The 26,976-nt window shown below is 34.8% G+C and overlaps 4 protein-coding genes and 1 pseudogene across 8 annotated transcripts; 3 read left to right on the forward strand and 2 right to left on the reverse strand.

The window, feature by feature from the left end:
* Positions 1–529: 529 nt before the first annotated feature.
* Positions 530–2,814, forward strand: LOC120208811 (ubiquinol oxidase, mitochondrial-like). Of its 2 annotated transcripts, XM_039207978.1 has the most exons (4): positions 530–879; positions 1,363–1,491; positions 1,901–2,389; positions 2,723–2,814. In XM_039207978.1, the coding sequence occupies exons 1-4, from the start codon at positions 532–534 to the stop codon at positions 2,780–2,782; spliced, it is 1,026 nt and encodes a 341-aa protein (XP_039063909.1). In that variant the 5' UTR covers positions 530–531; the 3' UTR covers positions 2,783–2,814. The 2 variants fall into 2 exon arrangements, with proteins under 2 accessions (XP_039063909.1, XP_039063908.1); XM_039207977.1 differs by lacking the exon at positions 2,723–2,814 and having other exon boundaries at positions 1,901–2,467.
* On the forward strand, positions 1,083–26,976 carry LOC120208810 (pumilio homolog 2-like). Its single transcript, XM_039207976.1, has 6 exons — positions 1,083–1,102; positions 22,598–24,451; positions 24,546–24,708; positions 25,430–25,593; positions 25,795–26,053; positions 26,546–26,976. The coding sequence occupies exons 2-6, from the start codon at positions 22,968–22,970 to the stop codon at positions 26,651–26,653; spliced, it is 2,178 nt and encodes a 725-aa protein (XP_039063907.1). The 5' UTR covers positions 1,083–1,102; positions 22,598–22,967; the 3' UTR covers positions 26,654–26,976.
* LOC120208813 (copper-transporting ATPase PAA1, chloroplastic-like) lies at positions 4,713–6,232 on the reverse strand. Of its 2 annotated transcripts, none has more exons than XM_039207983.1 (4): positions 5,861–6,232; positions 5,704–5,757; positions 5,480–5,634; positions 4,713–4,752 (listed from the first exon to the last, which is right to left on the reverse strand). In XM_039207983.1, exons 1-3 carry the CDS (start codon positions 6,206–6,208, stop codon positions 5,518–5,520), a joined length of 519 nt encoding a protein of 172 aa, XP_039063914.1. In that variant the 5' UTR covers positions 6,209–6,232; the 3' UTR covers positions 4,713–4,752; positions 5,480–5,517. The 2 variants fall into 2 exon arrangements, with proteins under 2 accessions (XP_039063914.1, XP_039063913.1); XM_039207982.1 differs by having other exon boundaries at positions 4,720–4,758.
* On the reverse strand, positions 7,893–14,232 carry LOC120208814 (annotated as a pseudogene).
* On the forward strand, positions 15,695–19,350 carry LOC120208812 (serine/arginine-rich splicing factor SC35-like). 3 transcript variants are annotated; one of them, XM_039207980.1, is made up of 10 exons: positions 15,704–15,881; positions 15,988–16,066; positions 16,164–16,243; positions 16,383–16,449; positions 17,077–17,148; positions 17,629–17,826; positions 17,934–18,117; positions 18,251–18,347; positions 18,433–18,467; positions 18,659–19,346. In XM_039207980.1, exons 1-8 carry the CDS (start codon positions 15,806–15,808, stop codon positions 18,254–18,256), a joined length of 762 nt encoding a protein of 253 aa, XP_039063911.1. In that variant the 5' UTR covers positions 15,704–15,805; the 3' UTR covers positions 18,257–18,347; positions 18,433–18,467; positions 18,659–19,346. The 3 variants fall into 3 exon arrangements, with proteins under 3 accessions (XP_039063912.1, XP_039063911.1, XP_039063910.1); XM_039207981.1 differs by lacking the exon at positions 18,433–18,467 and having other exon boundaries at positions 15,695–15,881; positions 17,080–17,148; positions 18,659–19,350; XM_039207979.1 differs by lacking the exon at positions 18,433–18,467 and having other exon boundaries at positions 18,659–19,343.

The raw sequence follows: 26,976 nt of genomic DNA on the forward strand, positions 1-26,976 counted from the left end.
TGTGGATGGTTCAGTGTTTCGATAATTAATATTCGTGTTTGGAATTTGAAAATAAAATACGCGTAGAGATTTTAATGACGCTTTAAAAATCGCGTTGCGATTTACGGATACGCGTTGTGATTTACGCATTGCGATTTACGTATTCTCGGTGCGATTTACGGATACGCGTTGCGATTTTACGGATACTCGTTGCGATAGTCAGAATCGCGTTGCGATTTATATGTTCGCGTTGCGATTTTCCAGAACGATTTTCATATTCGCGTTGCGATTCTGGAAAATCGCAATGCGAATTCGTACTATCGCATTGCGATTATTCATAATCGCGTTGCGATTCTAAGAACTGATTTGCGATTCTAGAAATCGCATTGCGATTTTTATTTCTCATTGTAATTTTATTGATCATTTTGACAAATCAAAAAAAATTTGGTTAAAATCGTATATTATAAGACAATTTTAATCAATGAGACGATTTTCTCTATTTAATATAACTGATCGTGAACAAAAGCTTAAAGAAAATTCACGAGGGGGAGCATGAACAGTTTTGTGTTAAGGTCAGCGAAGCAATGCGTGGTCAACGGCCGGAGCTACGGAACCATCTCCGGCGTCCGAACAGTGTACGGATCCGCCGTGGTTGGGAGAAGTGTGGAGCTGAGCGGGCAACGAAACGGCGGCTTGGCGTTTGGAGGGCTTGAGTGGCGGAGGATGATGAGCTATGCTCCTGCTTCAATGGAGAAAGCGCCTTTGGAGAAGAAGGAACGTGAGAATTCGGCGGCGGAAGATACGAAAGGGGAGGATGTGGTGGCATCGAGTTATTGGGGGATTTCAAGGCCTACGATCACCAGAGAAGATGGCACCGTTTGGCCCTGGAACTGCTTCATGGTACCGTTTCACCTTTTTAGAATTTTGATAATTTTGTTTCTTTCTCTTGTTTTTAGAATTTTGATCTGAAATCGAATCGAGTATCAAAGATAATCGAATTTCTTTCGATTAAGATCAATTCAGTTCATTAGTTTCTAAATCAAATTATTCTTATCAATTTTCTACTAGTTCTACTAATTCAAATTAGTTTTCAACTTTATATATATATATATATATTTATATTGTTGACTTGTTTCTGTTGACCACAATCTTCTAAGGGCTTGTTTGGATCCTAAAACAAAATGAATAAAATCGTTGAAGTTGAATGTTTCAGAAATGAATTTATCATTTATATTTGATTAAAGGATTTAAACTCGCTATTATCCTTGTTTTTAAAATAAACATGATCTCAAAAGGTTTGTAAATATGAAAAATTTTAACTAATCTTCTGTTTGATGATCTGATTATTTTTTTCTGCGCTGTTTGTTTGTGTCTATGATGCAGCCATGGGAAACGTACAAGGCAGACGTGTCAATTGATGTGAAAAAGCACCACGTCCCACATAACTTTGTGGATAAATTAGCTTACAGGACAGTCAAATTCCTTCGGGTTCCTATGGATTTGTTCTTTGAGGTTTGTGTTTTACCTTCTCTGTTCCATAACTACAATATTCTATAATTTGTCTAATTGCATTTTATAATGTTCTTAGTATGTTGTTAATGATTTTTTTCCTCATTTCGACCGATATTAGAGGATCGTATTCATATACACATTCATATCTAAATATGTATTGGACATGAATGTATATCCTATGGCATTGCAGTTCGGTTGTGGTTTAGTTTATGTATGGTCAGAGATGGGTCGAGGGGGTGGGGTTGCAATCGCATCTATGGAAATTTCTTATATAGTTTTCTAAGTTCGTACTTTAATATAAAATCATGTGCCCGTCCATGTAGCATACACATGCCTAGAATCCGGATATTTGTAGGCCTGCTGCTTGGAATCGATTCTCCGATTCTGTTTTAATACTTGATCCATGCAGAAACGTTATGGCTGTCATGCAATGATGCTGGAAACTATAGCGGCCGTCCCCGGCATGGTCGGAGGGATGCTTCTACATCTCAAGTCACTCCGTAAGTTCCAGCATAGTGGCGGGTGGATTAAAGCTTTACTCGAAGAAGCCGAGAACGAGAGGATGCATCTGATGACTATGGTTGAGCTTGTGCAACCCAAGTGGTACGAGAGGCTCCTTGTTCTTGCCGCGCAAGGGGTGTACTTCAACGCTTTCTTCCTTGTTTATGTAACCTCCCCCAAACTGGCGCATAGATTTGTCGGGTATTTGGAAGAGGAAGCGATCATCTCGTACACCGAGTATCTCGAAGCGATCAAAAGCGGCAAAGTCGAAAACGTTCCGGCCCCTGCCATCGCAATAGATTACTGGAGATTGCCTAAAGATGCTACGCTAAAGGATGTTATAACTGTCATCCGCGCTGATGAAGCTCATCATAGGGATGTCAATCATTTCGCTTCGGTACATATAACTCGTCTCTCCCACATTCCATTCTCATTGTTTCTTTTAGTACATTCTCTGTGAATTGATTTCTGGATCGGCATCTGATCGAGTAGCCTGGTATTTGAATCAAGTTGGAACATGGACCTGTTTTTGACTTGGGCGATGGACTTAAATTTATTCGAATTACTAAGAATTTGTCCAAAGCTTGATCTCGACAAGTCTAACCTACCGGATCAGGCCAGTAGCCCGGTTTTCGGATAGACTCGAAAGTACCGTCCTCATATATCTCGATTCCGAAGGTTCGATAACTGATCTTATTGCTTATTGTTTATGGGGTCCTGGTGTATGCAGGATATTCAGTTTCAGGGGAAGGAACTGAGGGAGGCACCGGCTCCTCTTGGTTATCATTAACTCGAACTCAATGTCGGATTACGGTGGCTATTCATGTGTTGATGCAAACTTGAAGGGTATTTATTTTGTATATTGAGTATAGTGTGTGTGGCTTATTGTAATTTCCAAATTAATAAGAATTTTGTTTATTACTATTTTGACATTTCTTTCATATTCTTATTACCACCTTTTAATTTATTCTTAATATATTTAATGCATGTTTTTTTTTAGTATTTTTGCTATATATATATTCACTAAAAATAATAGATATAAGAATTTTTATATTACAAGTGTACTCAAAAAATTAAACAATCTATATGATTAATAATAACCTAGATTAAGTTGGTATAATCAATTAATCAAATGTGTTTTTTTAAATAATTATCAATATTTGATTTATTATTTGATTAATTCTGATCAGAATATTACATAAGAAACGGTGACCCTCTCGACCTAATTTACTACATTCGTAAACATCAAGATTTAAACCCTTAACTTTGATTAAGGTAATAAATTATTACTACATATTAAACTCATATATTAAAAATATAAATGAGTTACTACATATTAAACGCATATAGTATTAAAAATATATATGAGTATATTATATATATATATGATGAGTTAATCAATCAAATTATATTTCAATTAAAAATATTAAAATATATATTCCTTTAAATTACTATAATACTATTTTTATTTATAACCCTTTAGATAAAATAATATAACATCATACAATAAGAATCAAATTTAGATAAAATAATATAACATCATAGATTAAGAATAAAATTTATAATTAATAAAAATCAATGAATAAACCAGATACAAGGATTAATTCAAAAAATAAAATTGTAACCAATAAAATTAATAAATAAATTATTTACTACTCATGATTAAAAACTTTTTTTATCACTCATATTGTACGACAAATATAGTCTAAATTATTTTCATAAATAATTATAATCACTATGTGAATTAATTTATCATTTTATATATTTAAATTATCCAATTTAAAAAATATTTACTTTAATATTTCTTTTAGTTAACCCAACCCAAAAAATATATCTTCAACATAACTCGATTTAAAATATTATATGCTCCACCTAATCCGACCTGAAAAATATATCTTTCACCCACTCCAAACCAAAATTTCAGATTATAAATCCAATCCGACCCGATAAAAAATATAGACTTAATTTAAAAAAACAATAGCGAGGAGTATTATAACAATTATCCTAAATTTATTTAAAGAAATTATACTATTACCCCAAGTCAAATCAGAGTTTTTTCACCTCAACCCAAACTAACTCAATCTACAAAATTTGACCCGACCAAACCCGAACCCATTTTTTTTAAAGAAATCTAACCCTATTAAATCGGTCAAAATCCATCGAATTCCGAGTTAAATTGTCCCCCCTACTTCTACCTTAAACAGAACTCAACATTTAAAGACAGTTGTCATTTCAACCCTATACAACAACGATTTGTAAAATTTTGCCTCTAAAATTACGTGTATAATCAACAAATGACAATTATTGGAACATATAAAAAAAAAGAAAACAAATAACCACACAAAATCAAATATCCATTTTTTATTTGATGGACACCATTGGGCGATGATGATACCCATAGCATGAATCATGTGATACACAGCCATAACCCGAGGCTGAAGCAAAGCTCTCTTATGAAGTGTATACAGCCCGTTTTGCGAAGAATAACAAAAATGAGTGTGCGTCTTACAGAAGAATGCCATCCGCAATGTAAGAGACCTTAATCTCCTCTTAATTACCGTAAAAATGTTCACAATTATTTCTTAAACAGTTTAGTGTTCTTTACCACCATTGAATCACCCTGGTTGCCCTATTGAAAGGATAAATGGTAAATTGATTATATCTATGACTTCAAAGCCTATAATGTTACTCAGACTCGGGTCTATGTGTCAAACATGAAAGAAAGAAACTATGGTGAGACACCTTCAACAGCTTCCTCAACTGCAATTGAACCAACCAAAATTTCACATGAATCATATAAATGCCTCGATCATTTAAAGTTTGCTGTGTTTAATGAATCACTAATAAAAGTTGTGTTATCATGTTCATTTTCAAACAACAGAAACGTAATTCGGTCTAACACGTACGTCATAATCGTAATGAGGGGAAATAGATTAAAGTTTCAATCTATTTGCAAAGAGGACCTTCATAATTACTACATAACACCTCCAAAGTAACCAACAGATAAAATCTCCAAGAGCCACTAGTCTGAAACCAAAATATTAGAAAAGGGTATGCTTAAATTCTTAATTAACACCAGACACTCCAATACGGGTGTCGGAGAAGAATATGTGTTTGACATGGGTATAATAGTTAGATTTTTCATAATTGTTTCTATACACACCGTCCTCGGAAGTCATATCCCTATATCTCTGTGTCAGAAACAAATACTTCAAAAAGGAAAAATAAGAACATCATAGGCAATACCACACACAGGGTTACCGTACAAGGTCTACAGCTACATAATCGAGCATATCCTAGTAAGCAGGGCGATAATATGTCCGGATGCCAAATGAGGAAATCATTGTTAGTCCTCAAACCAAGCACATTCTTAACAGTTAGCAGGATTTTTCAAGTTAGGCTAATCAAGCACATAACCAAGTATAACTGAAAGAGGAGCATGAAACCACAATCAAACAACACAAATTAAGGGTATAGATTTGATCACCTCGAAGGTTAGAATTGAAACCACAGGTAGTCAAGTGTTTAGCTAGTGCCTCTCCCAACTCCTTTTGCCAATTTTGGTAAGGCCTTGGCTTCGGAAACAGGCCACACGATCGCCGTTTCCGAAGCTAGATCAACACTTGCAGCAGAGACCTGGGGCTGCACATTAAAGAAATCATACAATAAGAGATAGAAACGACTCCATATCCAATGATATATATAACTTACTTGACTTTCTAGTATTTTCTTCACACTTGAAGCACACCCGCCGCAAGTCATCCCCTAACGTAAAATTTAAGAGCGAAAAATCAGTCGCATTTTACAATTTTTTTTCAATTCTTTCTAAATTTAAGAATATAAAGGGGAAAAGGGGGAATCATATTACCCCAACATTGAGAATAATGACATCGGAGGAAAGGGAAGAAAGGTCATCGGCCGCACTGGCTCCTAATTTAGCCTCGGAATCTCCGCCGCCCGTTCCTTCCCCACCACCTCCGCCACCGCTACCGCCACTGCTCCCATCATCGCCACCAAACGCTCCGCCGCCGTCAGAACTCCCAAGACACTCCAAACGGCGGGGAAATCGTTTGGGAATGGAGGAGGAGCAGATCCTTAGAGGAGAGAGATAGGAAAGGGAGGCGGCGGGGGTAAAGAGAAGGCATTTGGGGTTGGTCAAATGGAGGTTTAGGGTTTTGGGAAAGGATAAGGGAGTGGCTGAGAGGGCTGATTCCATGTCTAAAATTGTTGTTATCTTTGGTTTGCGTGTGTATTTATATGCAGAAGGCAATGAATTTCTGAAATCTTAATTCTCAAATAAGGCATTTTTAAAGTTTGTTCTTAAAATAAGGTTATTTTATCTCAATAATTATTAGGGTAAATTGCTCCTTTAGTATATAAATTATCGATTTTGGTCCATTTCAGTAGAGGTGAGCAAAACTCAACTCGACTTGAAAAGCCCATTTTTTTGACTCGACTTGAAAAAAATTCAAATTCAAATCGAGTTGTAAAATACAACTCGAAATTTTTAATAATTATTAGATTGATTTCTAAGTTTGAGTTGAGTACCTTGATTTTGTATGGTATATGTGAATCATATATGAAAAAATATAAAAAATATAAATGTATTGTATATTGTTATAAAATATCATTTAAATTGAAATCAAATAATGTCATAATATTGTAAATATTTATAATTAAATTTAAATGGGAACTCGAAAATTTGACTCGACTAGACTCAGAAAAATTTCAAGTTAACTCCAACTTATAAAATAGGACTCATAAACTTAAATAACTCAAATTTTTTTACTCGACTCGATCAAAAGCTCACCCTACATTGTACCTAAACTTTTATCTTTTTTAAAACCATACCTAAACTTTAATTTTTGTTTCATTTTACTACCCGTTCAAAATTTAATGTTTTCTTTGAATTTTTTTTAAAGTTTAGGTATTAAAACGCAACAAAACCAATAGTTTAGGTACTAAGCATGTTAAATTTTTAACGATGGCATACACAAAAACTAAATGATAGATGTGATTTTGAAAAAAATTTGAAAGTTTAGATAGTAAAACATATCAAAATTGATAGCTTACGTACTAAATACGTAGTTTACCCTAATTATTAAGAAGGTCAATTTAATCATTCATTTATTTTCTAATTTTCTTCTGATATTCCAGCACTTTTTTTTTCGTTTAAACTTTTTATTCTTCCTTTGTCCATACATGTCCTTATTTTTTTAACCTCATTAATTATTTAGTGGTAAGAATAGTTTTCACTTCTGGTTAAATTTTTATTTGAATCTATAAAATATTTAGCTGGATTAGTTTTATTATTGTGCAATATACATAGAAAAATAAATTAAAAATATTTAAATATTAAATATATTTTGATTTATAAGTAAAGATGAATTTGAATAATATAAATATTTTTTTCAATTTTTTTTAAAAAATATATAAATAATATTCGACAAAAACAATTAGAAGGAATGTTTTAAAAATTAAACATTTTAATATGAGAAGAAATGGATGTCCCTTTTTCTCATATGTATGGGGCAAGGGGGAGGTAAGATAGTAGGCTACCCCCAACACCAGGTTGAGAGCAGCTTCCGTAAGAGACCTTCGAATTATGAAATGCCCTCCGTGGGACTCGATCCCACGACCTCAAGGTTAAGAACCTTGTGCTCTACCAACTGAGCTGGATGGTCATTTCAACCTGATGTTGGAGGTAGCCTACTATCATACCTCCCCTTACCCCCATACATATGGGAAAAAGGGACAGCCATAATATGAGAAGAAACTCAGGACCTACCGAGCTTTAAACCTGTATTGAATAATAGTGAATAGAAAAACAACGGAAGAAGCTTAACCTGCTAAATGTAACAGTGGAGAAATGTAACAGCGGAAGAAACATTTGAAGATGCCGATGGACCTGCAGCGGAGTCGGGCTTTACTACTCCCCCTCAGAGGTGCTAGCTTCTGAAATGGAATTATTAGCAGCCCCATACTCAGCCAGCCGGGGAACACCGAGTGAGTAAACACTTCCATTTGGAGTTACGAGAACTCTCGAGAAAGATGTATCCTCCTCAGACTCTGCGTCTTCGTCACCGTCGCTTTCCAATTGCCTTTCCTGAGCTTCCCGACGAATGTACTTCCCAAGACTATCAATCAGCAGCTGCTCAAACACCTGGTGATTTTCCTTACGAACGTCCATGTAACCATACCTGAGAAAGCGGTTGGTCAGTCGACCGAGAGAACGACGAGAAATAAGGTATTGTGCACGTAGTGGAAAAAGAAAAGTATCAAAGATGCTGCCAAATTAATTCCGCAACTCCCCTACCAGTATCATTTTTATAATTCGAAACACATCATCTTACCTGGCAATACACCGGAAGAAATGGTAACTTTTGGGGCACAGTCGCCTGATATAGAATCTTTCATTCTGAGGCACCACGGGAACAGGGACATACTTGACGCAGACAGAGATGATTATGGAGTGGATAGCGGGGAGAGTGGTTATGAACTGACCGAATATAGCCGGTACTCCTTTCACCAGCTCATTATGAAGCAAACCGATACCAGGAGCTCTGATTGTCCCAAGGTTGCAGCCCAATTCTATCATCAAATCCATCGGCAATTTTCGTGTGACTTCAGTTTCATACTTGAGCTTGCTACCATAATTCCAGATCTACATGATGACAAACATTATGATGGCGAAAACCAATATTATCCAACTTCCATCTGGCACACTACATAAAACTGAGGAGAAAAATGTCAATTCCGAACCCAGGAAGAAGATCACAGAGCTCAGCACAATTATGATGTTTATCTGCCATATGAGAAGCAGAAACAACAAGCAAGGTACAAAATTATCATTCTTTTTCCTTTTTTCCTCTGTAAACGGGCTAATACACCGTAAACCTCTCCGATTTCATTTTTCACTCGAAAATCAATAAAAAACAAAAAAAAACGCAAGTTTCAAAGGGATTTTTTTGTTGGCGTTTTTTATTTTATTTTTTTAGCTTTAGAAAATAAAAAAAATAAAAAGAAAAAAGAGTGTTACCTTCGGCCGGGCATGTCGCCAGAGTTCGGAGGGTCGGTTTGCAGATTTGAACTGTGAGAAGGTGTAGTGTGTCCCCGAGACCAACATACTTTGGTTTGGGCCGGATCCAACGACGAACGGCGGAGATCCGGACGGTGGAAGTCGAGAGGTTCTCGGCTTATTTCGTGGCATTGGGGGCCGTTTTCACAAAACCAAGCTTAGATTTGTGAACAATGCATCGAGAGGAGCAGACCCGTGAAATTTGGTGGCCAATGGCCACCGACAGCCGACGACGGGCCGATTTATAGTGAGAGGCCAGAGATTCTTTCTCTAACTTTTTTTAAAAAGAAAAAGATGAAAAAATATATTAAAAAAATGGAAAAAAAATTGATATTTATAAAACAAGTTTCAGGAAAAATTTCTGTTTAGTCACCCGTGTTTTAACGCCTTTTTGCATATTGGTCATGTGCAGAGTCATGTTTCATAATTTACCCATTTTTGTTTGTGCATTGTAATTTTTGGTATAATTACTGTTTAGTCACCCTATTTTACGCTTATTTTTACAAGTTAGTCACTTATAGAGACTTTTTTATGATTTACCTTTTTATACATGTTATATATTTTTAGGAAAAATTACCTTTAGGTCCCTATAGTTTTCAAGTGTTTTTGCATTTTAATCCCTAAAACTAGTTTTTTATTTTGTTTAGATTTAGCCATTAAATTTTAATTTGTTTTAATTTAGCCCTTGTTTCATTTAATTTATTTTCTTTAATCCTTATAGTTTTGTAATTATGCGATTTAATCTTCATTTTTATTCCTTCAATGTGTGCTTGTTTATTTAATATATTTAATTGTGTTTATTATAGCTAGTGTTTCTTAGATTTTGGTTAACTAGTTTTTAGATTTAGTCCTTAAGTTAAGATAATTCTTAATTTGTTCATCGCTTTTGCTCGAGATTCTAATTTAATTATCCGAATCTTAAAATTAATTTAAAATTAGAACCTCTATTTTAGTTAGATTTCAATCTAATCCTTTTAATTTAGGGATAATTCGAGTTGTCTCTCACCTAAATGCTCAAGGGATCATCTCAGTTATTTAATTCAATAATTGATTCAAAAATCAAATAAAATTAATATTAGAACCTACATTTTTAGTTTTATGCCTTTAGGTTCTTTAATTTTTATAATTTGACAATTTAACATAGAAAAAAACCTTAATCTACCATTAGTTAATTAGGATAACTAAAATTTGTTTGATTGCATTTTATTTTTAAACCTAAGACAATATTCACTTATTAGAGAATTAATTATATATCTCTCGCAAATATGCTCAACAGGTGACTACTGGTGATTCCCGAAATAAGTCAACATCCTTTTCAAAAACCGATCATGATTTTCTAAAATTAAGGAAATATTCGGTTATTAGACACAATAGCTGATCTCTCGCATTCATGCTAAGGGACAAATGCTATCGGCCTTAATAAACGAATACCATTATCAACCTTTTTGCATCCGTAATAATTTTCAAATTAAATAGAGATCGAACTCAAAATTTTTTAATTTTAAATATAACGTAATTAACTAAGTATCAATTTTTGGGCGCTTGTGTGGTGCTAATCCTTCCCCACACTTGACTAACTCCCAAATCCGATTTTTGGATTTTTTGCAGACCCTAAAACTTAATATTTTGATAAAAATAAAATATTTTATTAAAATCACAGTTTTTATAGTGTCCAAATCACACCTTAAATGATTGGTGGTGACTCCTCGCATTTCGAAACTCTTTTCCAAGAAAGACCCCCAAGTCGGTATCGGTCTTTTTCCCGTCCGGGCGAAAAACGGTGTGGACACAATGATAACAGAAGTGATGACTATTAGTACAACCAACACAAATGAAACTTATCAAGAAATATTACCGTAGGCATTTCCATCTCGTTAATGCTTGAGATGGAGCAAACCATGACCAGGCAAACTCCCAGCAATAACCAGTTTATGACACGAGTATAGATCTGACCCATGAATTTTTTAGACGAGGGAAACAACCAAGAGCAGATGATTGCTCTATGCACGAAAATGTTGCTGTTGTCATAGCTCGGCTGGTAATCAAGGTGGCAATATTAGCCATAAATAAGACTGGCCAAAATGCACCACCTACATTGGGCAAAAACAGTTTCCCATTTAGAGGAAGACAAGCAGGACGTATTTTCAAAATAAAATATAGGTTCCAATCCAAATAATCGATGATCAGATAACCCATTGATGATAAAGCGTGAAACTTACTAGGAATTGAAGAAAGCATGCTCAGCACCGTTATGATTTCCTATAAAGTATGCTGCTTGACCCAGATAACCCAAAAATAGGCACCGGCAATACGAGAAAGACAAATGTGAGCTGCAAACAACCACTATTACACAAATAAAAAAATTGTAAGATCTAGAGTACAGGACTAACTACCAGCAATTAGTACAGGACATACAAAATACATATGATAAGGTAAACTCTTGCTCCATTACCTGAACTGATCGTACAGAAAAGTAGCAAAGGTCTGCAAACATTGCTTCAGATCCTGAAACATTAAATTGTCATCAGCACAATGAGATCATATAGAATGGCATATGGCCATTAATTTCCAACTTCAAACTCATCAAAGCTTAATCAAAATGCTTTACTTTAGCTGAATTTTGTAAACACATTAAAATATTGCATTCCAATGCATCAAAGAAAACAATAGAATAAATGATAAAAAAAGTTGGGATAATGTGAGATAACTAGAAGTGAAGTTCCTACAACAAATTTGTGGGGTTGCAAGAGAGAGAGATTTTGCAGTATGACGTTCTTTGAAATTATCCTTAACAAAAGGAGGAAAATTGATTAAAAATAATAATAATAGTCAACCTTGAAGTACAATAATCTTTTATCAATGTGTTTACCTGTTGTACATAAAAGACAACCTCCAAGAGCATACCGGGCATTAGCTGAGTTTCTCTTGAAGTATAAATAGATATGAACAGGATTAAATGCCCTCAAGACACTTGCATCATGCTTAACAAGATTGTAAATTCCAATGCCTGCTAAAGAACAAAACCATATGAACAAAGCAGGGCCTACAACATGTCCTACTTGACTTGTTCCAAACTTCTGTACACTGAACAAAATTACAAGAAAGACAACCGATATCATCACCACTTCACCTGCAAATAAAGAAAAGAAAATAAGGAAACACAATAGTTAATGACTATTTACCTGTAATAATATAGAAAATCATAAAGAGACATAAACCATAGGACGTAAAGGAGGGAAGGCAAAAGAAAAAAGGCCATATTGTTTCTAATACATACATATTTAACATTTAGCTAGACTGGAAACTCTAGTCCGACTAAAGTTAAACTATCATTACAAACAGCACATGATCGTGAAAAAGGCAGCTGCAAAAACGCAATGAAGAATTGTAGACTCATGATCAAGCTATGAGATCTACAGGTTAATAACCATCCCATGATATATTCAAAATAACAAATAAGTTTCAATAGCATACAAGTTAAATTATGCAAAAGATTCCTAGCCAAAAAGGTCAATTAGAAACAGGAATGTCCTCTCTAACAGTATTTACTAACAAACAGTGAAATGTGAGCCAGCAAAGCAATAATGTTTCATAGAGTTGATAGCAGCATGGAATAACAGCTTACTTTGTTCAATTGCACCAACTCCAACCTTCAGACCACCAATAGAAGACATAACTACAAATAAAAATGCAAAAGTTATCATCTAAAAATTAAAAATGAAAATAGAACACTCAAAACAGTTATGTTGTATTCTACCATAGCGTGATTCCGTAAACAAAAGAGATGAAAGAACAATAACACATAAAAACCTGACATCGCTGGGGTAACAACCCCATCAGCTATCACCATAGAAGTGCCAACAAGCACTAACATCAGAAGAAGTTTCTTCAGAGTCAATGAAGTCTCTAGTCGGTCCTTTATTTTAAGTGATCTCTCGAGCTCAGGAGACGGCACCTTTAGCATGAAGCCAGATATCCGGGTATCTGATGGAACCTGATTCGGGAGAAGACTGACCTTAGCATGCCGATAAATCAATGAGTACAAATGTAAAAGTACCACCACCTTCAAGAAAAAAGCAGCAACAAATGATGTAAAATAGTTGACAAGGAATATATACTTAACATATTTGTTTGAGACCTACATAAAAGAATGAAAGATCATAAAATACAGCAACAAAACATGTCAAACAGTTGACATGGAATTAATATTTAACATATTTGTTTAAGGCCTGCATAAAAGATCATAAACAAGGACTTGATTGGGATTGAGGAACATCTGGCATACCTTCACCGTCATCATTAGCCCAAAGAACGATAAGGACACATTTGACAAACGGAATCACGAGTAGAGTGTATAGAACCAGTGATTGTGCTCCAATAACATCTTCATATCCGTTGATAGGTGCCTTGCTAAACATCACACTAAACGTATATAAAGGACTTGTTCCATCATCACCAAATACAACACCGAGTCAGAAACGCATGTATTATTATCCTTTCTATACCAAAGTCCTGAGATTAAAAGTTAAGTATACGCATAAAAGTAAGCTGCAAAATTAAAGCACATTAAAAAAAGGTATGCCTCAACGCGATAAAGTTAGATACCGAACAAATTCGATTTTTCAAGATTACAAACAGAGGACTGATTTATTGCATTTGCACCATGAAACAAGAAGAACAATATACCTCGTAGTCACTTCTATGAGCGCCATGGACTTCGAGAGCTTCGACGTCGAAAGAATCAACGCGCGGTTCGGTGCGAATCAAACGCTGCACCGGACTATCCTCGTGTTCGGAATCTACTCCAGCTCCATACGGCACATCTGTAGTATCTTCCTCGTCCTCGATCTCAGATTCGTCTTCGCCTGGGAGCACCCAACGAGATTCCAATGAATCCATCGAGCCTGATCCTACTGCTCTGCTGATCTCTCCTCCTCCTCCTCTTCTCTCCGACAATGAACCTCCGCCGCTACCGCCGCCGGCCTCCTCCGCCATTGAGAAAACAAATGATTTATAAGAGATTCGATACAATATAACTAGGAAGAAGTTATCATGGATTTTTTGATATTATAGGTGGGCAATTATTTTTGGATGGTGCTCGAAGGAGATTACGCGGTGAACGTAAATGGCAAAACGGTGTTTTTGGGTTTGCGTCAGTCCTCTAACGAAGCAGGGGATATATCCATTGGAATAGCGTTTGAACTTCACTTGCTCAGATGGGCTATTCGTGCCACGCGATGATCTGGATTTTGACATACGCGCGGGTCGTGTACTGAACGTGGCGGAAAACATCAACACAAATACCCGTGTTTATATATTGGGTAAATTAACAAATGGTCCTTTATATTTTAGATCCGTAACACTTTAATCACCGATTTAAGAAAAAAATAGTTTTTGATCTTTTTTATATTATATTAACAAAAATCTGAATTGGTGATTAAAAAATAAAATAAAACAAAGCGCCATATGTGTTCCTCTACTTCTTTTTTCTTCTTTAATAATAAATAAACTTTTTTATCCTTAATAAATTTATCAATTTTACGATAAAACTTTGGGTTAATTATATGATTGATCACTTATGTTTGGGTTTAGTCTATTTTTCTTCATGGATTTCAAAAACATAATATATGGTCACTTTTCTTTTTATTTAATTAATATGTGGTTGTTAAATATTTTTTTATAATCATACATTTGGACCTTGTGATTTATACATTCTTTTAATTTACTCATATTTTTAAAAAATTAAAATAAATTTAATTCTTCAATCGAATGATGCCGCGTGTCATTAGTACCAAGTTTCGTGCCACGTGTCACGTTAACTCCCGTTATATTTTAGGTTTGTTAGACTTTTGTCACCGATTTAAGAAAAGAACGATTTTGATCCCTTATATTATTGATCCATTCAATTTTAATTTCCCACAGTTAACTCCTGTTAATCCATTAATAAAAGTATGAATTGATGATTAAAAAAACAAAAGCCATGTGTGTTCTTCTACTTCTTCTTTTTATCCTCTATTTTCATGCTTTGCTCTAGGTAATTGGAATCAACCCAAGTCACACACCTGACGGTAGGTGAGTCTCCCAGCGGAGATTTTCTACATTTACAATGACTCGAACCTAAAACCTTGCTTAAGCAATATCAAATTGTTTACCACTTAAACCAATTACATTAGTTATTTCTTTTTCTTCTTTTATAATAAATATTTTTTTTGCCCTTAATAAATTATCTATTTTAGGATAAAATTTAATGTGAACTTCTAAACCAGTAAAAAACTGAATTATAACATGTTAATTAAAAAATAATATGTTTTTAATTAATTTAAGGTAAAAACAAGATAGTATCTATTTAAAAATTATTAATCATTTGACGTTGAGTGTTCATACTATTATTTACATAATGCTCGAAATTTAAATTTAAGAAATTAAAATTTATATATTAATTTTTTATTAAAATTTGTCTATATGTTAAATTTCAAATGAATCAAAGTGTTTATATAATTTTTCTTCACAAAAATAAATAAAATTATTAACTATAAAAAATATGTATAAAACAAAAATAATATAATACTCTTGAACGGCGGCAGAGTTGTAATTAAAATATAAACCATCCAGAATCCGATCATTCTCGAAAACAATTTGTAATTAATCAATTTTGTTTCGTGGATTTTAATATCAGCAGATAAACCCTAACCCTAACTTTTCTTCCCGGTTTCTTCTCATCATCTGCGAAAAAAAATGTCTCACTTTGGAAGATCAGGCCCTCCCAATATCACCGACACATACTCTCTTCTCGTTCTCAATATCACCTTCCGTAAGCTTCTATTTCTACGGCCTCCCTCGTTAATTTCTTATTTGCTAAAAGTTTGTTGATGTTGTTAACTAAAAGAACATTTGATTTTGGTTTTGAATTTGTGTAGGAACGACGGCTGATGATTTGTTTCCATTGTTCGACAAGTACGGGAAGGTCGTTGACATCTTCATCCCCAAAGATCGAAGGTTCTTATTCTGATTGATTGTTATAATTTTATTGATCCTTTGTGGTTGTTGCCTTGCTGGTAATTTATAAGAGAATAATTTTTCTTAATTTTGGTAGGACCGGCGATTCTCGAGGTTTTGCGTTTGTGCGCTATAAGTATGCAGACGAGGCACAAAAAGCTGTGGATAGGCTCGATGGTAACCCATCTTCACCTCTTTTTATTTCCCCTCGTCACGCGAACAATTTTTTTTGCTTAAAAGTTGTGTTTAATTACGATATTGTATTGATTTTATAGATAACTCGTTAAAATATGTGAAATTTTCCTTCTTCTTGCAGGGAGAGTGGTTGATGGTCGGGAGATAACAGTTCAGTTTGCAAAATATGGGCCTAATGCAGAGAGGATGTAAGTTGTGTTTTAGCTGCAGTTAATTATTCGATGCTTTTCCACCTGAACTGCGTGCCTAATGTAGAAAGGATATATGGTGTGTGATAAATATTTGGTGAAAAATGATTTTGGTTCTTGTTTAATCAAGTATTTTGATGGGGGGAAAACCTCCTTGTTTCTCTTCAACTTGAAACTTGTCGGCTTGCTTAAGTAATTTGTATCGATGATTACCTGGTTACTGTTTGCGGTGATTGTTTGAGAAACTTTTTGGGGTTTCTTGCTTAAAGTTTGTGGTGCAATCTATGGTTTTCTTTTTCTTAAATGTTTCCTGTATGTATACCCCATTATTATTGTGGTGAAAATGTGAATTTGGTTATGGTATAACTTGTTGTTATGAAGTACACTTTCTTGCTTGGCTTCATCATGGATAAGGTTCACCTGCTTAAGTAACATGCAGTTCTGGTAAATTATTTACTGTTTACAGTTATAGTTTGAAAGTCTTGTTTGGCTTGCTGCTTATGTTCTGGTACAACATATAATGCCTTTTTTCAAAAAAATTGTAGATGTGCCTCCTTTATGTAATATGGTTCTAATTTTTCTAGTTATTTCATTCTTGAAGTCACTGATGTAATATTTATTTTTCAGTAGCAAAGGAAGGATTATTGAATCAGTTCCAAGGTCGAAGTACAGGTCAAGAAGTCGCAGCCCTCGAAGAAGTTAAGTTATTTAACCACCTCCCCCTCACTGTTTAGAGTACTTCTGATCTTTTTTTACTGTAATTGCATTTTCTCTTATATCTTGTCCCCACCTGTTTGTAAATCATGGGAAACATTGATGAAAGGATAATCATGAGGGTTTATAATGTTATGCATTTTCCTTATCAACTGATGTGGTATTGATTACGGTAGCACGAACATGATGGTGCTAAGTGTTGATTGTTCTAAATTAAATCAATGTTTATCTGCTTGTTCCTGAATTGCATGTCTGGCCAAATACAAACTGTTTCTTTTCCAGTTTACATCTTGACATTTCTAAATTAACTTTTATCTTATTCAAGTTAAAGAGGGGAAGCCCACTTGGCTTGTATATGTGATGCTTTTAAGCCTGTTTTAATAGCCAAATTATATAGGGATTAACTATATTTCTTTATGGTCTAACTTCTAATCATCTGATATACATGGTATTCATTATCTTCAGGCACCGGGATGATTATTACAGATACAGGGATTATAGGAGAAGTCGTCGTAGGAGTTATGACCGGTATGAACGTGATCGATATCGTGAGAAAGACTATCGCCGTAGAAGCAGGAGCCGCAGTGCAAGTCCTGACTATTCTAGAGGTCGAGGAAGAGGGCGCTATGATGATGATCGGCGGAGTGGCAGTAGATCAATGAGGTTTATATTTGTACTTCGCTCACATGTTAGAATGTCCAATTTCCTCTATTTTCAAAATCTTTTATGCTTCAGCCTTCAGCTTTTTGACGATACCTTCTTTGTTTTAGTGCTTCTCCTGCTCGCCGCAGCCCTAGTCCTCGGAAGAGTCTTTCCCCACGCAAGGTATCTCCCAGGGGTGAAAGTCCTGACAGACGCAGCTTTGATGGGCGGTCCCCAAGTCCTCGAAGTGTTTCGCCACAAGGCCGTCCTGCTGATTCTCGTAGCCCATCCCCTCAGAACTCCGTTTTTGATGTGAGTTTCACTTTCTAATGTATTCCTTTTCACTTCCCCTTTTTGTTCAATCTACTTTTTATTAAATTACCTTTACAAGAAGTGGACTGGTTCTAATAGTTTAATATGTACTTTTTTTATTTGAATTTTGTAGGAATGATCTTGCGGATGGATTACTGGAGAGACTCTAAGTAGCATGTTTCTTGTTGCTGTCTTGAGGACATTCATATATCATGTGTTTCCTAGTATTGGTAGGACTGGTTTTAATCAAATTTCCTGAACATTCTCCCTGTTACTTAAGCAGTGTCTTGGTGTCAAAACATATGTAGCTTCTAGCTTGATGTTTCAGTACCCACCGAAGATTTTGTGATGTAAGTTTTTTATTTTAGTTTGCTTCGCTGTCCCTCAGATCTTATAGTTGGTGCTTTGCTTGTTAGTTGACCCCCTAATTTATCTCACGGAGCGACTTTACTTGATTGTTTCTTTTCTGTACTTTTCGTAATTGTGTTTTCTGTAATCTAAGAAAGCTGATCCATGTCAAACCATCTGTTGGGTTTTATAGCAATGTTCGGGGAAAGAGTGACCTGAGCAGTTGGACATGATGTTGATGTGTGGCTGTTGATGCTGTTCATGTCTGTAGATGAATGATTGCGGTTGTGATGCCGGTTATAGCAGTATGCTGATTGCAGGGACCGGCTGTTAACTATTTTTAACTGATATGGTAATTGGTAAGACCCCTAGTCCAACTCTTGAATTCTGGAAAAAGCCTTTCATCTACCAGGTTCCTTATTTTTTCTTCTGATTATCCCCTTGAGTTACTGTCTAAAAAATGGCACCGAGATCGAAAATGAGTTTTCGGACCTGTAGAATACTCTGCATATGATGGACGTGTGGTGGATAGACGTTATGCAGATTCTAAAGTAGAATGTAATTTTCTTGTTCGAACAGGATAACCTTTTCTTTTTTCCTCTAAGATTGTTTCGTTGGCATATCCCGATATTCATGTATAACCACACCCTATTGCTAATATTTTGAGTTGTAGCAAAATTGCCCGTGACTGTAGCTGTGAAGTGGTGGTTGTGCCGATCTGTTGTAAGATACATATGGATCGTGCTTTAACCTTAGGCTACCGAAGAATAAACCTGTAGCAGGCTGTTGCCGCCATTTGCGGTGTTGCGTTGATTATGGTGGCCTAGCGGATGCCTTGCTTTCCTGTCCGTCTGCTCAAAGCGGGCTGTTCCATTGTTTCCTTCGTGGGCCATTATTTTAATTTTATATTTAAATTCAAACTTATTGAATGATCTTAATGGTTAAAGAGAGTATTGTCCTCCGAGCAATTATGATTGTGGAATGTGTTTGTATCGTAATTTGTTAAAAAAATTATGAATAAACATAGTTAAATAAATTATGAATCAATCCCACCGTTAAACAACGTTGAATTGTTAAAGCTTGTACCATTGTTTCTCTTTGATTTGGACCGGCTAATGGCATATTATTGATTTACTGCATTGATCTTTATTTTTTTTGATTAATCTGATGAAGTATAACACGATATCTATTATAAATAATTCTCTGTCATTTGATATTGGACGATGTTCACATCCTTGATATTTTTGGGCCCGAGCCCGAGATTTTAAGAAATAATAAATTTTTTATTATCGAAATGGTTTGATTCGTGCTACTTAATCGATCTTTAGACTGCAAAATATTATGTCACTAAATGGTATAGGTTGTTTGGTAGGGAAAATCATTATGCTATTTAAGTTGCCTATGAAATTATTTTCATCATTCAACTCTATACTACCTCTACACTGTACACAACACTGCACCACAGACGACTCCAACTTAAATAAACAACTAATCTATTAAATAGTTAAAAAAATTGAGGAAAATACATAATAAGAATATTATACATTAAACTTGAATATAAAAATATTTTAAGTATCGATTTAAGAAAATAAAATATCTAATATAAATACTAACTTACGAATAAAAATCCTTTAAATACCACAAATGTATACTTAAGCAACAAATTTCTCATTTGGTGGGTTACTTATCCATTAAATTATTCTTATTTTGGACGTAATCAAAAGGTGACGATAGGGAACCGACCCGATTGGGTTAAGTTTTTTTAAAATTCGGGTTCGGGTTGGGTTGGTCGGATTTTTTAAATGTGATGTTCGGGTTGGGTCAGTTTTGGGTTTAGGATGAAAAATACCCAATCCCAAAAAATAATTTTATCTTATATATTTAGGAATAATTACAATAATATTTTTCTCTATATTATTATTTTTTCAATTAAATCACTGCTTTTATTGAATAAAATTAATATTTTATTATTATTTCGGGTCGAGTCGGATCGGGTTAGGATTTTATCTCAAAAAATGGGTTCGGGTTTGGGTCGGGTGGAGGGTATATATTTTTCGGATCGGGTCGGATCAGGTGAATGATGTAAATTTTTTTTGTCATGTCGGGTTAGCTGAAACCCGACCCATGTCCATCCCTAGGTGAGGATTAGTATTGTTTAAAAGGCAGTCTTTGATTAATTATACATTAATTACAATTAATGAATCAAAACATTTTCTCATTCCGTGGGTTACTTATCCATTAAATTTTGGCAAACTTAGGGAATAAGCATCACAAAGCCAACAAATACCTCAAAAAGATACCAAATAAAGAGCCACGTGGCATGGGTTATTTTTAGGGATAGAGGGTATTAATGTAGACGTTCTAATAAAAAATATTTTAATTTTCATACTTAATAAATTATATAATAATTCTAATTTAGTGAGTAATATCATGCTTAATAAGATGGAGTGTTTTATTTTTTTTATTTGTTCAAAAGGTGTAATATAACATTCTACATTCAGATTTGGCATTTTTCTAATTTGGGCTCAAAGTTTTCTTTTCTTTCAATTTGATATCTGAATTTAACTTTTGTAGGTTGTTAAATGAACTGATGTCAAAGAGAGATTCATGCTAGATAATAAGGATGAATGATTTGATATTATATTTCATCAATATGAATATCAGTCTTCTTTGCATCGTTAAATCTTTCATTTTTCGTAGGTGTCACGATTTATCGATAAATTTAACATGAATTTCTGTACAGCGTTAGCCCGTCTAACATGTGATCTACAAAGTTGAGTAATATGAAAGGAAAATTGAAGATCCTTTTTATCATCTAGTATTGTCAAATGTTCCATCTAATAAGATAATGTTAAGTTTGAACAATTAAGTTCAAGTATTAAATTAGACCGAAAACAAGTCTAAGGTACTAAATTGGAACAAGTAAAAAATTCAAATATGAAATTAAAACAAAGTACAAAGTTCATATACCAGATATTAGATTAAAGTTTTTTAAAAATATATTTAATACATTACCTAATTTAAACAAAAATGTAACATTCCCTAGTTAAATAAGAGGAATAATAATTCACTTGTTTCACGCGCCACTTGCTAGAGTAGACTTCAAAAGTCCCTACCCTCAAGAGACGGAGACTTCATCAGTCCATTGCAATTTTGCAAATAAGAATAAGAGAGGGTAGGTCTCACGTAAGTTTCATCCCTTAATTTACTATAATTGAAAAATATATGGGTAAATTACATGTTCAGTATCTAAACTATTAATTTTAGTCATTTTAGTACCTAAACTTTTATTTTTTTTAAAAACAATACCTAAAGTTTAGTTTCTGTTTCATTTTAGTACATCTGTTCAAAATTTAACGTTAATTTTTTGAAAAAAAATAAAAGTTTAGGAATTAAAATGGACAAAAATTAATAGTTTAGGTACTAAATGCATTAAATTTTTAACGACATGTACTAAAATGAAACAAAAACTAAACGTAGATATGATTTTTGAAGAAATTAAAAGTTTACGTACTAAAACATACCAAAACTAATAGTTTAAGTACTAAATGTGTAGTTTACCCAAAATATTATTTATCTAAAAGTTTATAAGTGTAAAAAATCTATTTTTTTCAAAAGATAATTTACTTTTTAGATTCAGTTAAGTAGTTATATTCAGAAATTGAATTAATTAAATTTTCAAATTAAAATATTACATTAATTAATTTTTAACCAATTAGACCGTGAAAAGAATTTAACTATATTATAGGGGTCAAAAGAGGTATTAGACCTGAATTAAAAGAGTGAAAAATTCACAATTAGACCATTCATGTAGATCGTGTAATACACGTATATGATCGTGTAATACACGTATATGAATGAGAGCGTAGGATAAATAATTTTTTGCCTATTTAAGTAGTATTGAAAAGGTAAACAGAAAATGCTTGAGAAGAAGAAACGTTGAAAGAAAGAATCAGTCTTTGTCCCTCTGCTTTTCGTTTCTTTATTAAATTTTGTAAAAATTAAAATATCATTTTTTTAAATTTATTTATTAAATATTAAATATTATATTTATTTGTTAGGGTGTGTGAGCAAAAATATAAATAGCGTTTGGTCTTCTCTAAGCCCAGCTTTAATGGCGTGTGAGAGCGAGTATGTATTTGTTTTTATGTACAGTTCTTGAAGTAACCGTATCTGATGTGATGAACCCTTCAATCTTTGCATGCTTCACCAACTCTTCACAAAACGAAAACCCAAAATGGAAGTTCTTTTGATTTCAATGGAAATGTGATTTGAAAAACCATAAAAAAAAAGATTGTTCTTTTTGTGTTTGGTTCCCATCCTCACTCAAAGAAAACCAACCATTTTTCTCTTTTGAAAATCTGAGCGAAACCCAGATGATAAAAACTGGTAAAATGGCGATCTCTTGTGGGTATTTATTGTTGTTTATTTCTCTGATTTGGGTATTTTGATTGTGTCTTGTTTGTGGTTGTGTTGTTCTTTTTGTTTTTGTTGTTTGTGTGATGTTAGAAGCAAGCGCTGAGATTGGTAAGAAGAAGAGAGGGAACATGAAAGATGATGATGAGCTTGATAAGTTGTTGGATGAGATCCCTCATGCAACATCACACCACCACCACCACCATCATCATGTGCATCAACAGCATGATAACAGTCATGTGAATGGGCCGTCATCATCATTCCATGGTATGTGTCTTATGCACGATGATGACATATCAGGCCATAATTATAAGCATAATACATGTACTTCCCCTGTAAGCGGTTTCTCTTTACAGTCAGATGGTTCTTCCTCTAGTCTGTTCTCTAGCAATGGATCACAAACCCCACCTCCATTAGAGGACCTTAAACCACACTTGTCTAATGGACTGTTCCTTGATCCATCTATTAGGAGAAAAGCCAGTAGTAGTGACGGTTTGATTGGTGAAATCGGCCGTTTTAGAAACCTTAGTGAAATGTATATCAGTAATAATCAAGAGAATGGCGGTTCTAGTTTTAGAGATTTCTCCGTTGAATCCAATGGGATTCGAGTGAATGATCATATAGATGTCGAGAACTACGGGGCTTGTGATAAACTGAGGAGGGGTTTCTCTGATGTTGCTGGAATTCTGTCGTCCCCTGTTCCAATGGGTGTTCCATTGAGTTTTCATGGTGAGATGAACATGGCATTTTCTGGTTTGTCTCAGCAAGAATATAGGATGAGTAATTTATTAGGGCTGGGAATGGATTGTTGGAATGGTGAAACAATGAGATCTCCTTGGCAGAAGAAGGAACCGATGTTTACTTATCACATGAGAGGAGTTTCTGTATCAAGTTTAAGCAGTTCTTTGAGTAAGCTTTCGGTGAATGATGCTTTAATCTACGGACAACGGAATGGTCAGATTTGGAACGAAGGACGAGGTGAGCTGAATTTCCATGGTTCTCCAAGGTTGATTCAATCAACCCCTCAAAACGTGTTGCCCCTATCCAATGGGATGGCTAGATCACATTCAACTGTTAAAATGCCACAGGGATGCCATACTGTTGAGGATAGTTACATTATTCAAGGAGAAGGTTTAAATTATGTGATAAATAAGGGATCTGGTTATGCAAGGGCTCAAAACAAGGGTTCCCTGCAGGAGATTGGTGCGAGTAAGCGTCAAATTGGAGCGGCTTGTGGAATTACTAAGAATGACAAGCTATATAGTCCATTCTCTTTGCCACCAAAGTATAACTCTTTGGCTGAAGCTCGTGGACACATTTACTTATTAGCGAAAGATCAACATGGCTGCAGGTTCTTACAAAGGCTATTCGATGAGGGTACTCGACAGGATGTGCAAATGATATTTAAGGAGATCGTTGATCATGTAGTTGAACTAATGATGAACCCATTTGGGAATTACCTCATCCAGAAGTTATTGGAAGTGTGTAATGAAGAACAAAGAATGCAGATTCTGTTAATGGTAACCGAGGAACCAGGGCAGCTTGTCAAAATATCTCTGAACACTCATGGGTATGTATATATATATGTCGAACGCATTGCATTTGATACCTTCTTATCCATTGGTTCTAACATTGTCTTTTTTTTCTTTCTCACTTCCTTTCAGCACTCGCGTAGTTCAAAAATTGATCGAGACTCTCAGCACCAGGCAACAAATTTCACTAGTTATATCAGCCCTGGAGCCTGGGTTTCTATCTCTCATCAAGGACCTGAATGGAAATCACGTTGTCCAGCGATGCTTGCAATGTCTTAGCAGTGAAGATAACAATGTAAGCTTTGTGTTTTCGTTCTTGTTCTCTAGTGTTATATCTTGTATAGTTTGTGTGATAACGTTTTCATTTCCGAGGGTTTACATGAGTAAATTTAATTCATGGTAGAATTCCACCAGATTGAGCTTCGTACTTGCAAGTTCTATGAGTTGTTCATGGTGGTGGGCATTTTAAAGTTTCGTAACTGAGAAGAACTACTTGTGTTCTTTAGTTATATATCTTGATGAACTCATAGTCCAAGTCTTTTAGATTGGAATGCAAACAGATGGTTTTATCTTTTTCTAGTTCTCCTGGTATAATTGAAAATCTGTATGCAGCATTCGAATGTTAACAATCGTGGTGTCCGAAGTTTGAACACGACCAGTCTTTGATAATATCATATTATGTTTTTCTTTTCTGGAAAGGGTTAGATGTCTTAAGTTCAATTGACTAGAAGAACCAATCGAGTCCTAGAGTGTAACCTCGGTGTTAACGAAACAATGGAGTGTCTAACCGCATCTTTTGCAGTCTTCTATATACGATGCATCGTCTGTTATGTATTTCTTGCAGATATCGCAGATGGTGGCAAACTACCTGATTTATTAGGGTGGCATATTGTTTAACTTGGTGGTCTATTTAAAAATCAAATCGAGATTATGATGCACACATGCTTGTTCATGTGTCCTTACTTTCCTCGTAGATATCTGACTATTTTCCTTCTTTTTCTCAATCATTTTGATAGTTTATTTTTGATGCCGCTGCAACGTATTGTGTCGAAATTGCAACTCATCAACACGGTTGCTGTGTTCTACAACGATGCATTAGCCATTCAACTGGGGAATATAAAAAAAAGTTGGTGGAAGAAATATCAGCCAACGGGCTTCTACTTGCACAAGATGCATATGGGTAAGTATTGATACGATATTATTCGATAATTATTTCAGATACTTGTTTTTTACTAAGCACAACTTGATTAGCTATCGATTGAACTTTTCAGTGACAATGCTCCTTAGAGATATTATACGGAATTCGTGATAGATGCTTAACTGTTTCTCCCTTTTTTTCCTGCAATCTTTTCACCGCTGCCTTTTGTTCTTCATTTCGCAGAAATTATGTTGTTCAGTTTATCTTGGAGTTAAAAATCACGTCTGCCACGTCAACTTTGACTTCTCAATTCGAAGGGAACTATGTGCAACTCTCGTCTCAGAAATTCAGTAGTCATGTGGTTGAAAAATGTCTTGTCGTGTTGAATGACGAAGGCCGTACAAGAATCATTCGTGAATTGCTCTCTGCAACTCACTTCAAACGACTGTTACAAGATCCACATGCAAACTATGTTGTCCAAACTGCCGTCCGCGTGTCTGAGGTTCGAGAATCAATTACTTTTTCTACCATTTATGAATCCCCAATCCCTCATTCAACACCGAACTCCGTCTTTGCTTCTCGAAAACTGTATTTATTTTTCCTCATAACCTTAAATTAGTGCCTTTTATCTCGGATGCATGAGTTACTAAGAGAAGTACACTTGTTTTCCGATATAGAGTATCGAGTAGGTTTACTGCATATAGGTGATGGCAGCTTCATTTTCCCCTGAAGTCTGCATGTCCAACACATATTAGGACATGAGCATGGGGCTTTGAGCTTCCAAACGCATGAGAAAGCATAGAAATATGACCATATTCATGCCGGACATTTATCCGTATCCGACACTCGTCTAGAGTCTTTATGAAATGCAAACTTAATGATATCGCTTTAGTATCAAACAAAACTCGGGTTTATATTTATATTTCCGAAAATATATCCTAGGTTGCTTATTTGGTCTCTTCATTGATGTCCCGATTCATTTTCACCATGCCAGGGACTACTGCATAACTCACTCGTCGATGCAATCGAGTCCTGCAAGGCCGTATCGCTCAACAGCCCATATTCGAAGAGGATTTTCTCTCAGAAGCTTCTGAAAAGGTGAATGTACATTCTCCCCGTCTCTGAAAGAAGAAGTTGTTTTATGTCTCTAAATTTCTTTTATCTATTATAATTCGATTTAACCATAAAACGGATCGTGTCGACACCCCGAGAAAGAGCTTTTAATCTTCTTCGAGTGTGCATGGAAATGCCCTTTCCATGCAGACTCGAAGGAGTCTGAGAGATTAAGTAATTTTGCTCTGAAATTGCTTAAAATTTTGGACATGTATTATTTTGTTGTCCAGTTGATCTATCTATGAATTGGATATTATATCATCTTTATTTCCTTTCACAATGCTCACTGCATGAAGCTGTGCAGTGTATAGA

This window comes from Hibiscus syriacus, unplaced genomic scaffold (genome assembly GCF_006381635.1).
Source record: "Hibiscus syriacus cultivar Baekdansim isolate YM2019G1 unplaced genomic scaffold, ASM638163v2 tig00017701_pilon, whole genome shotgun sequence".
Classification (NCBI taxonomy): domain Eukaryota; kingdom Viridiplantae; phylum Streptophyta; class Magnoliopsida; order Malvales; family Malvaceae; genus Hibiscus; species Hibiscus syriacus.

What these genes read in the sequence shown, in the direction of transcription:
- LOC120208811 (XM_039207977.1), top strand. Translation starts at nt 532, where the DNA reads ATGAACAGTTTTGTGTTAAGGTCAGCGAAGCAATGCGTGGTCAACGGC. An exon ending in GGCCCTGGAACTGCTTCATG is followed by an intron (nt 880 to 1,362) that starts GTACCGTTTCAC and finishes TCTATGATGCAG; the next exon opens with CCATGGGAAACGTACAAGGC. An exon ending in CTATGGATTTGTTCTTTGAG is followed by an intron (nt 1,492 to 1,900) that starts GTTTGTGTTTTA and finishes TGATCCATGCAG; the next exon opens with AAACGTTATGGCTGTCATGC.
- LOC120208813 (XM_039207983.1), bottom strand. Translation starts at nt 6,208, where the DNA reads ATGGAATCAGCCCTCTCAGCCACTCCCTTATCCTTTCCCAAAACCCTA. An exon ending in TCATTATTCTCAATGTTGGG is followed by an intron (nt 5,758 to 5,860) that starts GTAATATGATTC and finishes ATTTTACGTTAG; the next exon opens with GGGATGACTTGCGGCGGGTG. An exon ending in AGAAAATACTAGAAAGTCAA is followed by an intron (nt 5,635 to 5,703) that starts GTAAGTTATATA and finishes TTTAATGTGCAG; the next exon opens with CCCCAGGTCTCTGCTGCAAG.
- LOC120208810 (XM_039207976.1), top strand. Translation starts at nt 22,968, where the DNA reads ATGTTAGAAGCAAGCGCTGAGATTGGTAAGAAGAAGAGAGGGAACATG. An exon ending in ATATCTCTGAACACTCATGG is followed by an intron (nt 24,452 to 24,545) that starts GTATGTATATAT and finishes ACTTCCTTTCAG; the next exon opens with CACTCGCGTAGTTCAAAAAT. An exon ending in CTTGCACAAGATGCATATGG is followed by an intron (nt 25,594 to 25,794) that starts GTAAGTATTGAT and finishes TTCATTTCGCAG; the next exon opens with AAATTATGTTGTTCAGTTTA.
- LOC120208812 (XM_039207980.1), top strand. Translation starts at nt 15,806, where the DNA reads ATGTCTCACTTTGGAAGATCAGGCCCTCCCAATATCACCGACACATAC. An exon ending in CGTTCTCAATATCACCTTCC is followed by an intron (nt 15,882 to 15,987) that starts GTAAGCTTCTAT and finishes GAATTTGTGTAG; the next exon opens with GAACGACGGCTGATGATTTG. An exon ending in AGCTGTGGATAGGCTCGATG is followed by an intron (nt 16,244 to 16,382) that starts GTAACCCATCTT and finishes TTCTTCTTGCAG; the next exon opens with GGAGAGTGGTTGATGGTCGG.